This window comes from Ochotona princeps, chromosome 27 (genome assembly GCF_030435755.1).
Source record: "Ochotona princeps isolate mOchPri1 chromosome 27, mOchPri1.hap1, whole genome shotgun sequence".
Lineage (NCBI taxonomy): Eukaryota > Metazoa > Chordata > Mammalia > Lagomorpha > Ochotonidae > Ochotona > Ochotona princeps.
Window position 1 is genome coordinate 25539710 of NC_080858.1, and position 15725 is coordinate 25555434.

The following is a 15725-nucleotide window of genomic DNA, read 5'->3' on the forward strand; positions in this document are numbered from 1 at the left end:
ATATACTGAGAGGAGGAGAGACAGAGAGGAAGTGGAGTTGCCGGGATTAGAACCAGTGGCCATATGGGATCAAGGCGAGGACCTTAGCCACTAGGCCACGCTGCCGAGCCCTCCTTATTTTCTTTTTACAATGCTTCAAGGTGTTATTATTTACTTAAAAAGCAGAGCTAAAGAGTGCTTCCATTCACTGGTTCATTCTCCAAATGGCGGTAACTGCTAGAGCTAGGCTGATCTGAAGCCTATTTTTTCTGGATCTCCCATGTGGGTGCAGGGTCCCAAAACTTTGGGCCATCCTTTACTGTTTTTCCAGGCCACAAGCAGGAAGCAAGATGGGAAGTGGGGCTACCAGGATACAAACTGGTGCCGATATGGGATGACATGCAGGCGCCTCAAGGCAAGGATTTAACCACTAAATCCTTTAGCCAGGCACTAAAACAATATATTAAACAAAAAGCATTCTAGCAAGGGGCTGGTGCTGTGCTGTATCACACTGAGTCACAGCCTGCACTGCCAGCATCCCGTATCAGAGCCAGTTTGTGTGCTGGCTGCTCCCCTTCTCATCTGCTCCCCACTAATACTCCTGGGGGAGCACAGCGGACGGCCTGAGTGCTGCGCTCCCTGCGCCCACATGGAGACCCAGAAGAAGCTCCTGGCTCCTGGCTTCAGATCAACTCAGCTCTGGCTGCTGCAGCCACTTGTGGAGTAAACCAGCAGGTGGAAAATCTTTCCCTCTGTCTCAAGTTTTCTCTGTTTATCTGTCTTTCAAACAAATAAATTAATTTTTAAATGTTGTTTTAGCATCTGGGCTTCCAAATTCTATCTCCGCTTCCGGAAACTTCATTTTTTAAATTTTTTTAAGATTTATTTTGTTTTTATTACAAAGTCGGATATAGAGAGAGGAAGAGAGACGGAGAGGAAGATCTCCCATCTGATGATTCACTCCCCAAGTGAGCGCAACGGCAAGAGCTATGCCAATCTGAAGTCAGGAGCTCTTCCGGGTCTCCCACGCAGGTGCAGGGTCCCAAGGCTTTGGGTCATCCTCGACTGCTTTCCCAGGCCACAGGCAGGGAGCTGGATGGGAAGTGGAGCTGCCGGGATTAGAGCCAGCACCCACATGGGATTCTGGCGCGTTCAAGGTGAGGACTTCAGCCTCTAGGCCACCGCGCCGCTCCCGGCCTCGTTGTCTCGTGCTAGCGCTTCCTTCCCTTTGCTGTGTGTTCTCCCTCCTCCCTGCTTTTGTTTTCTGCAGACGCTGCCTTGTGGTGCGCCTCTTGCACCGCCTCTCATTTCTGTTAGTTTTTTTTTTTTCTGGATACATTTCTTTCTCCTTAACTTTCCTAATGGTTAACACCTGCACTTTTATTTTTGTACTGCCGTTTTTTCATTACATTCTATTTCTGCCAGTTCTCTAACCCTTTGAAGCATTTAACATATGCCACCTGGATTAAAATTTTTATTATTTGTCCCTGCACGGCTGATAAGGTTACAATGAAAAAAAGATGGCACTAGCTTAAGGCTTGGTGTGTGAATATGTAGTATGGTGTGACTGGGTGTTTTAGTGAGGGTCAAAGCTGCAAACTTGAGCATCCTGACAGAGGAGGACGCACAGGGAAGCTTCATGGTGCCCTACAGCGGCACTGTGTCTCTCACTGAGGGCCCTACACCAGGAGTGCTGGGGGGCAGCTCTGTGTACAGACACAACCCACGGCCATGCCAGGTGATGGCTTGATGTTCACTAGAAGGGTGTGGCATCTTGGCACAGTTCATGGCTGTAAGGATTCCATCCCCAATCACATGTTCATCGGTTTCACGAGCTTCCAGTAGATCCTATAAACATTGTAGCTCCGCTCAGGACATGTTGTAAGTGCACACATTTTAAAAATATTCTTACATGAATATATTTGACCCAGAAACATCTACCATAATATATCTGAAATATTTGTAAGTACCTGACATCTTTCTTGCTAGGGATACAAACACAGCTGCAAGGTAAAATTTGTTTGCAGTAAAAATAGTATGTCCCTGAGACATAATCCTGGAAAGTGATGTTTAAGGAGAAATTGGGATTTCTTGTCATATTTACCTTCATGAGAAAATTATTGCCCTAGCATCACTTTTTTGAAGTAGTATAAACAAATAAATACTCCCGGGATTACTGCAGCAGATACACTGCCATTCAAGTAATATGTTTCATTAAAATTATATTCTAGAATCAAACACATCCTGTAAGTAACATAGTTAAGTAACTTTTTACATGTTACATGTATCTTACTATTTCTGAGATTAAGTATACTACACTTCAGTCTGGGGTGTGATTTGAGAAGCCACTCCCACTCACGGCCACCCAGGAACTGGTCTCCAGAGCTGGAGGCAATGTGGCAGGGGTCACAGCGTCAGCTTAGCATTGGAACAGGTCAAGCGCTTGCTGTTGAGTCATCATAGGAGCCAACGCAGTTGGCCCCTACCCAACAACCCAAAGTTGTTGGGAGACTTGGAAGGAATTCCTGGCTCCTGGATTCAACCTGGCTTAACCCTGGCTCTTGTGGCTGTTTGGAGAATGAACCAGCAGATAGAAGATTGTCCTGCTTTGTTACTCTTTCAGATCAATAAAGCAATATTTTACTTTACTTTATGACACAGCTTAACAGGCACCAGGGTCTCCCTTTTCTTCCCCAAGCCCCCTCCCCACCGCTCCTCCCTCCAGTCTTACGATGGGTGTCCTTCGGGAACTTTCACAAGTCCATCGTGCTGTCCCGAGGAGTCTCCCAGCAATGTAACAGATTCTCAGCCGTTTTCCTCCGAGTCCATCCCTGCGCTGTATGCATGGAGACATACCTCTCTGTCCACCTGCGAACATACTTATTTCTGCCACACTTCACTATACATCCCCGTATGTACAGTCCACCACAGGGAGAAAAAAAAGTGAACCTTCATCCCCATGAAGTTAACAAACTTGTAACAAAGTTATTGTGATGTTAGCAAATCAATCTTAATTCAAATAAACCAACAAAAAATCTGCACACCTAGACCAGAAGAAGGATAGAATCCACTTCCTCAGGCTGAAGGCCACAGACACTAGCACCCAAGAAAGCCGAACCCTCGTGTTTTCTCTTCCCTACCCTGTACTTTCACCTCCACTAACAAACTGAGAGCTGCCCTTGCTGTGCCAGTGCTAGAGAGGAGAGTGCTCCTCGAGCCCAGAGAGACTGGCTCCAAGACACTGCTCAGCACAGTGACGTGCAGACAGCAGAGCAGAGATAATAAGAGAGTGGTCTTTCTCCGAGGGCTAGGCACCCTCCTACAGCCATGAGTGCAGTGGGGAAGGGCTAGGCACCCTCCTGCAGCCATGAGTGCAGTGGGGAAGGGCTAGGCACCCTCCTACAGCCATGAGTGCAGTGGGGAAGGGCTAGGCACCCTCCTACAGCCATGAGTGCAGTGGGGAAGGGCTAGGCACCCCCCTACAGCCATGAGTGCAGTGGGGAAGGGCTAGGCACCCTCCTACAGCCATGAGTGCAGTGGGGAAGGGCTAGGCAAACTCCTACAGCCATGAGTGCAGTGGGGAAGGGCTAGGCACCCTCCTGCAGCCATGAGTGCAGTGGGGAAGGGCTAGGCACCCTCCTACAGCCATGAGTGCAGTGGGGAAGGGCTAGGCACCCTCCTGCAGCCTCATGAGTGCAGTGGGGAAGGGCTAGGCACCCTCCTACAGCCATGAGTGCAGTGGGGAAGGGCTAGGCACCCTCCTACAGCCTCATGAGTGCAGTGGGGAAGGGCTAGGCACCCTCCTACAGCCATGAGTGCAGTGGGGAAGGGCCAGGCACCCTCCTACAGCCTCATGAGTGCAGTGGGGAAGGGCTAGGCACCCTCCTACAGCCATGAGTGCAGTGGGGAAGGGCTAGGCACCCTCCTGCAGCCTCATGAGTGCAGTGGGGAAGGGCTAGGCACCCTCCTACAGCCATGAGTGCAGTGGGGAAGGGCCAGGCACCCTCCTACAGCCTCATGAGTGCAGTGGGGAAGGGCTAGGCACCCTCCTACAGCCATGAGTGCAGTGGGGAAGGGCCAGGCACCCTCCTGCAGCCTCATGAGTGCAGTGGGGAAGGGCTAGGCACCCTCCTACAGCCATGAGTGCAGTGGGGAAGGGCCAGGCACCCTCCTACAGCCTCATGAGTGCAGTGGGAAAGAATAAGCCGATTCCATGCGCTGCTTTACTCCGCAGATGTCTCAGCAGGACTACGCCAAAGCGAAGCCGGGGACCGGTAACACCAAACCTCTCACCTGGATGGCAGGAAGCCACGCACTCAGGCCATCGTCTACCGCTTCTCAGGCCGTCTGCAGGAAGCTGGGTCAGAGCGGAGGAGCCAGAAGTCCAAGCAGTACTCCACTCCAGGATGCCAGCCTGCAAACGGGGGCTTAACCCATGGTGTAACATTGTCCCACTTTATTTCGTGGGATGTATTTGAACTATCTGCTTGAAGAACTTCTTCAAAGGGGTCAGCAGGGCGGCAGAGTCGTGTTAAGCTGCCACCCTCAGTGCCAGTACCCCATCTGAATCGGCTCTGCACTTCCAACCCAGCTCCTACTGATCTGGGAAAAGCAGCAGAAGGTGGCCCAAGTCCTTGGAGCCCTGCAACCCATGTTGGAGACCTAGCAGCTGGCTCCTAGACAGTAACTGCTTTGTCTGGTCACAAGCCTTTTACTAATCTCTAAGACCTGCTTCCTGCAGGCCTCTCACGGTCACAGAGGCCAAGGCCCTGCGCCATCCTCTGTCGCCTTCTCCGGCCACTAGCAGGCAGCTGAACCAGACAGAGCATCCGGGACTTCAAACGGGATGCCAGTGCCACAGGTGGAGACCGTATCACATCACTCCAAGCTTCTTACTAATTTACAGTATCCACAGCCTATCCAATTAGGGATAAAGCTGAAAGAAACAAGATGACAAAACATCGGTATTTAAGCATAAAGTTCTTTTTAAAAAGTTTATTAGCATTTTATCAAGTTTTTGAAGATTAAATTTCAAAAGCCATGTAAAATAACCAGACATGAATGAAATTTTATAATGGGCATCTCAAATGATTAAGAGCTTCTCTTGCGGGTTGATGACAGTGATAGTATTGCTTACAATGAGTATTCTCACTAGTGAATTCTGAGGGGCAGTACATGCTACCCACCTCCTATCTGAGACACTGGGGCCTGGAGGTACTGGACGAGTGTGGTATAACCTAATGAGCTCTCGTGGGGGTGGGAGCTGGGCTCAGCACGCACTGTTGGTGCTTTATGTAACCCTGATCACGACACGTGCAAGGCGAAGACTAGCCACCACGCTACTGTGTCAGGCCCTTGATGACCTTTTCAAAACACTGAGTGTGATTTTTTTTTTTTCCATTCCCAAAGGGTAAAGTCACTGCCACCTGAGAGCTCCACATGTGTGCAGTGTCCTAGTTGAGTCATTGTGTTGGCGTTGAACATCTGCCAGGTTTTGTAGCATTTAGGATTTCAGACTAGGAATGCCCGAACTGTACTGTGCTAAGGCAAGATAGAAACATGACACTTTATATGTTATTTTAAGATTTCCAATGCACTGCCTGTTAGTAAACTATCATTTGGTGTTGAGCATCCTTGTCAGGTTCCAACAGTCACCTCAGTCCTCAGCTCAAGGCTGTGCTCCCAGGTTTCGTTTACTCGAGGATGTTTGCGCGAGTTTCTTGTCAGTCACTCAGCTCTTCCTCGTCGCTGAAGTAGGCGCTCTTCTTTATCCGTGGGCGTCTCGGGTCGTCCGCCGTCGAGGGACCCCCTGAACCCGGCTTCCATCTTTTCTGTTCTTCTTCAATTTTGGCTTGCTGGAATGCAGTTCAGTAAATAAAATCAGTAGAGCATTAAATGTCACTTATGTGCATGAATTCAAAACCCAGCAGCACTGTATGACATATACTGCCACTTCTGTTCTCCCCAAATCCTACAGGCAAGGTATCCCTCCTGCCAAGTTCTGGCCCAGTCAGAACATCAACTCAACATTATTCTAGGCACTTTCTAAAACATCTCTTTGGTGAACCTGAGCTCACCTTACTCAAATAGTTCTGTTCATGTGCACACTGAAAACAGAATGAGATCCTCAAAGTGCTGGGGCCCTAACACCTGCAGGAACCAATGGAAGTTTCCACTGACAGTGCTCTGGGCCGCAGTGCTGGGGCCCCAACACCCGCAGAACCTGTGCAAGCTTCTAGGCTGCAGACAGTCCCTACTGCCCGAGAGGCTGCAGAGGCTGCCGAGAGAGAGGTCGTCAGAGACGCAGCAAGGGAAGTGGAAGCGTGGGCCGCGCCCGGAGCCCGTGAGCATGGCGCAGTACCTGGAAGGCAATCGCCTGGCTGAGGCTGTCCAGGGCAGGGTCCTCCCCTTCGTCTTCACTGTCTTCCACTTCCTCACTAAACAACCGGAGAATTGTCAGAATGCAATCAAGCCACCGTAACAGGCAAAAGCGACACATATGTATTCACCAAGAGGAGAGGCACGTACATTTCTTGTTCTGGTTCAGGAACTTTCTTCTTTTTCTTTTTTTCTTTCTTCTTTGGAGGTTCCCGTTCTCCAAGCATATTTTTTGGACATGCATAACTTAAGTGTCCACTTTCCTTTTGCATCAAATTTAAAAAAGGAAAAAAATCACATTTATTTCTGTTAGAATAAATCAGCCTGTTACCTTGCAACTAGGTTTTAAAAATAAAATGTACTTCCACATGGAGAACCTACAGAAGAAACTAATGATTGACAACCCATTGCTTTGGTAGTTAGAAGCACGTCCTATGTTGCTTTAACTCTCAATCAGCTTCTTTAACCACCAGGGAGTAACTCAGCCGTCTCACCACAAGTATTCTTTCCGCAAACATTCAAATCCGGACTCAAGATAGAACAAAATTCACAATTTACATAGGCTCTTCTTGTTCTAACTGCACAAACTTTAAGTTACTTTGGGCAAAGTACTCTTGTCACTCTTCAGGATACATACTTTGTTTACACAGCAAACAGAGGGACAGCATCCTGTAGGACTGCAGGTACTGTGCCTGCCCAACTCGGCAACCTGCCAATGGCCCGGGAAAGGTGGCAGAGTGTCTGGCCCCTGGCAGCATGTGAGACATCCAGGAGACCCCTTGGCTTCAGCCTGGCCCGGCTGTGGCCGTCTTGGTGATCCGGGACGTGAACCAGAGGATGGAAGATGCTCTCTGTATCTCTCCCTTGCTTATTAATTCTGACTTTCAAACAAAATGAAGTTGAGGCACATGAACGTGAACTATACATTGGAGTTCTGAAGATTTAATTGATAAAGAAGGTAAAAGACCGTAATAACTGAAACATATTAATCATATTTCAATGATTTGGATAAATGTTGGGTTCAATAAAAGATATTCTTAATTTTCCCTGTTAAATTCTTTCAGTTAATACTAGAAAATTAAAAACCACATCCATGCATGGTCTTCAAAGAGTTCATGGAATTCATATTATGGAAAAAAATTCATGAAATTCAAGAAGTTTCACACCAAAATACAGATCTCTCTTAACTCCATTTGGCTTGCACTGTGGATTAGGACGTCTGTCCCTAACGAGCCACAGAATGGGAGCGCTCGGAATTACACCTGAACATTCCCAGCTCACTACACATGTAGAAGAGGTAGGATGGGCTGTGCAGGACACTGGGCAGAGAGGACTTCCCAAGTCCACGTGACAAAGCCTCAAACACACCATGTGCCTGCATCCCTGGAGCAGGGCTGAAGACAGGTGCTGCTCAGTGTCAACACAACACAGAGCATCCACGCCACGTTCCGGAACCATGAGCACCAACAAACATTACCACCCGAGCAAAGGGTGACAGTGAGGGGAGGGGCTCTAGCAACAGGAACAGCAAGGCTGGCAGAGTGTGAGAAACCTCAGGGAAAGGGAGGGGAGGAGCATGAGCCCAGGATTCCCTCACTCTGAGCTTCCTGTAGACATGAACACACACTCACCTACTCGGGCTCATAGTTCGGCAGTGACAAAGTGTACAATCAAGTGGCTACTGGCCTTTCTACCCACCCATCCATTCGTTTTTCTAAAAAAGACTGATTTATTTTTATTGGAAAGGAGAGGAGAGACAGAGAGACCCTCTGATGATTCACTCCCCAAGTGACCACAACGGCAGGAGCTGGGCTGATCTGAAGCCAGGAGCCTCTTCCAGGTCTCCCACGCGGGTGCAGGGTCCCCAGACTTTGGGCCGTCCTGAACTGCTTTCCAGGGCCACAAGCAGGGAGCTGGATGGGAAGTGGAGCTGCCGGGATTAGAACAGGCGCCCATATGGGATCCTGGCGCGTGCAAGGCGAGGACGTTAGTTGCTAGGCGCCACACTGGACCCTCTATTTGTCCTTGTATCTTTTTTTTTCTGGCAGGGAGCTTGAGAGGGAAAGCACAGAGTGGCAGCAGGAAAGGTCCTGCGACCTTGACACCATAAGCAGTGTCGCTCAGAAAGTCTGTCCCTGTTCCCCAACACCCTCCAGGCTCTGGGATGATTTACGGGGTCACTCTAGAAACCAGCCGCTACAAGTATTCTTTCGCAAACATTTCAGTCCTGATTCAAGATATAAAAAAATCACCATTTAAATGGACCTTTTATTCTAACTGTACAATTTATTCAGGTGTCCTGAAGCTCTGGTCCACCTGTGAGCCTTGTGCAATGACGTGCTATACTGCATCATCCTGACCACACAGCGATCATGAGAAGCAGGAAGACATCATGGGGGATGGCTTGGTGCCAGACCTCCAGCAAAACTAACAGCAAAGGAAATTAAACATCTCAGAACACAACTTCCTACAGAAGGTGGCGCACAACATCAACAACAGAAAGGCCGGGTACAGAATTGGGATGCTAAAGACTAACATGTGAACAAAAATTTTTTGATTTGTTAAATTTCTCTAATAGTTATTTGAAAAGTGGAATTAGAGCGTGAGACCGAGAAGAGAGGTGCCTTCCATTTGCTGATTCTCTCCCATAGCTATAACTGCCAGGGCTAGACAAAGCATGTTGAAGCCAGAACTGGCAGCGTCTTCCCCATTTCCTGCGTGGCTGTAGGGGTCCAAGCACTTGTTCTATCTTGGGCTGCTTTCCCAGACACATTAGTGAGGAGCTGCACCAGAAACAGACCAGCTGGGACTCAAATCAGTGCCCATATGGGATGCTGGTACAACAAGTAGTAGCTCAACCCACTATACCACAACATCAGACTCTACAATCTTTTGGCAATGAGGCCGACTTGGCAATGGAAGAGAAAGCCATCATACGCGGCCCTACTCAGCTTATCTTGTGGATGAGTCTGCAGCTTCTAAGCCATCTTTTATAACCTAGCTTTATCTGGCCAGTAAGAAGTTTTGAAAAGCAGATAGAAGATAACATCAAAACGCCTTAGTGTATGTTCTGGAACACTCCACCAGATCTTCTCCCTACTCACCCCACATTCGTAGCACTTGGACTTATCAAAGTAGTTCCGCCTTCGGATGAACTCAGCTGCCCTTCCGTTGTCGATGGCAATACTTGCTTTAATCACTCTACCAAACAACTGCGCAGAGAAGGAGGTCAGTGCCCTCGATGCCCCGCGAGCAGCGCCCACCCGGCTCCCTTGAGCGGCAGCTCCACTTCATCCTTTGGCGTGACACATTCTACCCTTCCAATTCACCAAAGCCTTGGGAAGCCAACACAGCTCTGGCTGCTTCCGCTTTTCCTAAGTCAGTCACCCGAGCTGACCCCAGAGTGGACAGAGGCTTCCGGGTACCACTCCCGGCGGAACGCGCACTCACCTGTTTGTTGTTTAGCGCCCTTGTGCAGTTCTGTGCAGAGTCTTTATCCAAAAACAAAATGAAGGCAACCCCTTTACTCTTCCTCGTATCTTTATCTTTCATTATAGTGACCCTTAAAGCACAAATAAACAGAGAAAGCAATAAAAGAAACACAGTAATGCTTTGCAAATGCTTCCAAAGGTGCCCCTGCAGCTCTGATGAGGAGTCGGCCCACGGAGCAGGCCAAGTGAACAGGAGCTACGGCCTCGCCGGGTTAGCTACACTGCTTCCCAGTTCCCACTCTCCCTGACAGCCAGCAGCACAGCCTGGGCTGTTTTCTCCAGTCTACCTATCCTTTTAGGCTTTACAATCTAATCCTTTCTCAATATTGTTTTCTTGGGTTTTAGCCACACCCACAGGGTAACAGGTGTGAGCAGGGCCTGCTTTCGTCCATCACCAGCCCCACCTGAGCCTGTCCTGAGGACACTGGGTGCCATTCAGTGGAGCTCTACAGCAAGGCCCAGTAGGTCAGCCACATGGTAGGGGAGAGACTATGACCAGGGCTGTCTGAGCACACCAACCATCATGTACACTAGTACATACTATTCTAACTGTAGGAAAGCAGGGAGTGCTAAGTCTACAACACTCATAAATTAAAGGCATGGGTGGGAGGTATGGGGAATTCTTTCTCACAGTGACTGCGAAGAAATGACTGTAAATGGGATGGGGGTGGATATGGAAAAAAAAATCACCCTTGCAAAAGCATGGTCAGGTAAGAATCATCAGATAGGGCCCGGTGTGGTAGCCTAGTGGCTGAATTCTTGCCTGGCATGTGCTGGGACCCCACATGGGTGCTGGTTTGTGTCCTGGCTGCTTCACTTCCCATCCAGCTCCCTGCTTGTGGCCAGGGAAGCAGTGGAAGACGGCCCAAAGCCTTGGGGCCCTGCACCCATGTGGGAGACGTGGAAGAGGCTCCTGGCTCAGGAATGGCTCAGCTCCGGCTGTTGCAGCCACTTGGGGAGTGACCTAGCAGACAGATCACTCTGTCTCTCTTCTCTGTTAATCTGCCTTTACTTTAAAAACAAATCTTAAAAAATAAATCATCAGACAAAAGCCACCAATAAATGCCGAATCCAAATTAAAATTTTGATGTGAATCAGGCAGATGGCTGATTATCACAGTGGAGCCCTGAGACAGCATTCTGGATGACAGTCAATCCAGTCCTGGGAGACAGTGCGCCCGCCCACGGGCCGCGGGGGAACTTTGTCCTCTATGCCGTAGCGCGTCATCTGAATTTCCCTGTGAGGCTGCACCAGCAAAAACAAAAACAAAGGGAAACATACAGGGGTGGTGGCTTTATTCCTTGTGACTATCTGGTTCCAGACCCAAAGGATGTTAAAAAGAAAGGACAGTTGGGCTTGGCAGCGTGGCCTAGTGGCTAAGGTCCTCGCCTTGATCCCATATGGCTGCTGGTTCTAATCCCGGCAGCTCCACTTCCTCTCAGTATATCTGACTTTGTAATAAAAATAAAAAATAAATCTTAAAAAAAAAAAAAAGAAAGGACAGTTAAAAGTAATGCTTCAATGTGGACTGACACTAGAGGAGAAGAATGCTATGTTGGATATTTGAAACTTTTTTTAAAGTTTGAAGTTATCTAGAAATGGTTTAAAAGGGCAAAGTTTAACAATTTCATAAAACCCAAATTACAGGAGACTGGACAGAGAATGCAGCAAGGTTGTATTCAATTTTAGTTCTGGGTCTGTTAGACAATGGAATTAAAACCGATAAAACAAGCCACCACTAAGAAAAGCACTGTCTAGTTTCACTTAGAGAAGAAACCTGCTGAAACAGCTCAGGAGGAAGGCACGGAGCAGGGCGGCACCTCCCAGCGCAGCGACAAGAACCAAGCCCCAGCGCGCCCTCCAGCGGCACAGGCCGCTAGCAACGCCACAGCTAGCCAGGCTCACCACAGTTCCCGACCACCTCTGAGACAGGTTCCAACAGACTTGCTTTAACTCTGTGGAAGTTTTCACATTTGCGAAGGTGAGTTAAAGCCACAAACCACTCTGTTGAGCCTTCCACGCCAGGCCTGGTGAGTGATCTCACGCCTCAGTGCCCCAGCCCATCCTGGATGCTTCGGCCCTGCCCACAACGCTGTTTGACGGCTCCCCTACTTAGCCTCACTGGTTTCTTGTGACAAGTTCTCATCTATGGTGGAAGTATTAAGGAATAAATAAACTCAGTGTCCTTTGGGCAACAGCATCCGTCTCGGCTTCCATCTCCCTCACTTCTCACCACTTTCACTTGCCACTTGATTTTCTCTGCCTCATAATACAGCTAGGTGTTTGATTCAAACTAGTGAATTAAACACAGCAACCTGGAGCGCTTCTACTGCATGTCTCATGTCTCCAATGCAGTTACTATCTACTCTAATTTCTGGTTCCCGTCCTATTTTTTGTAGAGAATCTGTATTTTGTTAATCAGGGTCACAAACTTGATGTCCTATCCTTTGACATACTCATCTTCCTGCCCTTTCTGTGGTGAGATGTATCCCAGTTACAGTGTACTTAGTAACACAAGCTCTAATAGCCAACATCTGTTTAGTCAGACTTTAGGCTTTATATTGCATAACAGAATTAGTCTTAGATTTCAGATATAATACAATAGGAAATTACATAGACTATATATATATACATATATACATAAAATCAAGATATATAAATGAATAAAAAATCAATAGGGTTTCTCTACACAGGTTTATAATACACTGTTAAGTCTCAAAAAACAAACAAAATCATCTGTATGTTAACAATGTCTTAAAATGTCCACATGCTTATGTAAATAAAAACCCAAATATTTATAAAAAGGTTCACAGTATTTTTTTGTTATGCCAAATACGTATTTCATGAAAAAGTCCATCTACTGTCATAAAGAATTATGAAAAAGCAAATTCAGATAAGCTTTTAGATCAATCAAAAGATATAAATGAATACTTACTTCACAACTTTTCCATACTTGGAAAATATCTGAAACAAAAGACCACATAATTTATTTTAGAATAATACATTTTCAGGTTGTATATATTATTTCTTACAGTTGATGGAACAAGTTAGCCCACTCCACATAGTAGGCTGTGGAAGAAATTGATTTGATAATTAGAGTAACATCCTTAATTGTTAATAGAATTGTACGTAATTCCATAATTAAGTTCCTGAATTTTTCACAATGCAAGGTGTGCTAAGAATACACAAGACTGCACGCGCCAGCTGAGCTGGACCTAAGGCTGACACTGCTCCGCTGAGGGTCAGCTCTGGAACTCTGTCCCATCACAGCTCCGGTACTGTGAGCAACCACGAGCCCTAGCCCTCCCACCAACCACACAGTTTGAGACGGAACCTCAGGCTGCTTCTAGAGGAAGAACACAAACTACAGAAGCATCTATAAAGAAAATGCACGTCCCTCAGCTCCTCCTCCTGGTAGCTTGCCTAAGCTGGTGATGCTGGCCCAGCTGTGTCCCTGCACCTCTGCAGCCTTCTGCGAAGCAATCCCAACTATTCCTACAGTTTCAGCCAGTATCCATGCCAACAGTCCCTTTGTTGCTCAGAAAAAGCCATTTAGAATGCATGCAATGAAGGGTAAGTTCTGAGTTCTGTGATTAGGTGAGGGCTCCTGTTGCCTCTGCCGAGCCCGGGTCTCCTCCGGTGTCTGCACAGGTTCCCGGGCTTGCTGTGGCTCTTCCCGCGGGTCGCCTCCTTCCTGCGGGCATCTCACACCCACTGCACTTCACACGGAATAGCCCTCCCCACCCTTCTTCCCCAGAACCTATCAGCATTTTCTTAGCACGTAATGTAAACTTGACTTTGTACTGTTTTCATTGTTTCTTTCTCCTGCTGTGTCAAGAGGAATATTTATCTTTTTGCTCACTGCTGTGTCACCATGACCCTACTGTGCTCTGCTTAGCACGTAACATGCAATAATATAGTAAGTCTCTTTTCAAACAAAAGGATGACCTTCTGGCCAGCTCTCTGAAACTCAGGCTATGTCAATCCAGTATTGTACATAACCAAGCAGCATCTCTACTAACATCCGCCCACGCAGCCAGGGACAAGCAGGCTCACACTCTTCCTCCAAGTCCTTCCAGCTGCCTGTCTGCAGGGCAGGTGTCACAGAGATCACACGGTCAAAGAATATGCCCCCTCAATCATCCTTATGCAGAGGTGAAAACAAATACCAACTGCTATGCTTTTGCTAAGGCCTGTGCAGACGCGAGGGGTAGGAAAAGGCAATGGATCCTCCCTCCACCCAGCAGCACTCCCCAAAACCAAGTCAGCAAGGAGGAAAACCAGCCTGCCCCAGCTCCCACTGCACCAGGCAGGCTGTACACACTTGCTGTGCTTGCAAAGAACTTGTTGTTTTGAAGAGATATAAAAGCATTCTAAGTTCTCCTAGGAAGTTTCTAGTTTGTCTTCTGCTCCCATTTATCTGTGTTTGCAACAGATGCCAAGATGCAGGTCTACACGGGGCTGGGACGCAGATGCGACCAGCCTCCGGCCCTCGCGGCCCAGCCTCCCTTCCTGGTCCTGTTGCCCTAGAGCTCGCACCTCAGCACAACACTCACAGGCCCCTGTGCTCCCCTCTCCACAGAAGACGCCTTGTCTGGACAGCTTCTTTCATCAGAACCCCAAACGCCCAGCAGTCATCACCGTTGGCAAAGCAGCCCCAGATGTCTGGGACCCACCTGGCCTTCAGCCTATCTCTGACAAACGGGATTGTGACTGGCAAAAACCACCCACTTCTAGGAGGTGGACCCAGGGAGGGGGTGGGGTTTCTATGGCAACTCCTTTAGGATGCTGCCATGCCCACCATAAAGTACTTCAAGAAGATTTTGTCCATCTGTAAGTTATGGCATACAGGCCCTAATACAGAACTTACCCGGTACAAGTCATTGTTTGTCAGAGAAAAAGGAAGGTTGGAGACATACACCGTGCTTTTGCTTGGGGCCAATCCACCGCTCATCTCTAGAAAACAAACAAGTGTGGAAGAATTCTAGAGCAGGCATTTTTGATTGCACTGAAAATCAACGCTGGCTTACATTTCAGGAACCCAAGGAATTGGGGATTCCTCCCCCAGCTAGCCTTCCTGTTCTGTGAAGACCGGAACTTTTCAGCAGACACTTCCCTGCAGAGGCGTGAGGAAATGCCAGCCTCTGGCCACATAAAATCCTTTAAATTCACACATTTTGCCTATCAGCACCGAATGATGAAATGACCCGATTTTATTCTATGAATTGGTTCAGAACTTCGGAGAAAACAGAACTGAAAAGAAAAACCAAGCAAAACAAAACGAAGCAAGCTTCTTTCGGAAGCAAAAGTTTGATAACCACGCACAGGCGGGATCCTCAAAAAGTTAACACAAAATCAGTATTATTAAAGACACCCGCAGGGCGCTTCTTTGCCTCCAAATCAACTTCTTTCTATCCCACCCTTCTGATATTCACGAACATGTGACAGGCAAACCAACCACCGTATTTTGACTTTTCACATCCAAACGACCCCATGAACACGTCCCGAACACTGAACCCAGGGCAAACACTTCAGGTCCGGAGGCCGTGGCGCCCACTGCCCCGACAGGAGCGGGAATTTGGGGTGAGGCTGGATGCGGCCCTTCAAACAGTAAGGGAACCCCGCACACACCGGGGAACAGGACGCCCCGCACACAGCCAGGACGCCCCGCACACAGCAACGGAACCCCGCACACACCGGGGGAACAGGGTGCCGGCTGAGGGCTCTCACCTTCCCACGGGGCGGCCGGCGCGCCAGGCTCGGCCCAGCGGGCTCAGGCGCGGCTCCCGCGGCTCCTCCCGCTCCCCGGCCGCCGCCTGGGGGTCCCGGCCCCAAGCCGCCTGCCCCAAGCCGCCGGCCCACACACCCCTCGGCGGC

General features: G+C 48.5%; 1 protein-coding gene across 1 annotated transcript; it reads right to left on the minus strand.

The window, feature by feature from the left end:
* Window positions 1-5685: 5685 nt before the first annotated feature.
* On the minus strand, window positions 5686-15662 carry ZCRB1 (zinc finger CCHC-type and RNA binding motif containing 1). Its single transcript, XM_004597867.4, has 8 exons — window positions 15579-15662; window positions 14719-14804; window positions 12784-12812; window positions 9808-9919; window positions 9462-9569; window positions 6508-6620; window positions 6341-6416; window positions 5686-5834 (listed from the first exon to the last, which is right to left on the minus strand). Exons 2-8 carry the CDS (start codon window positions 14800-14802, stop codon window positions 5703-5705), a joined length of 654 nt encoding a protein of 217 aa, XP_004597924.1. The 5' UTR covers window positions 14803-14804; window positions 15579-15662; the 3' UTR covers window positions 5686-5702.
* Window positions 15663-15725: the final 63 nt, after the last annotated feature.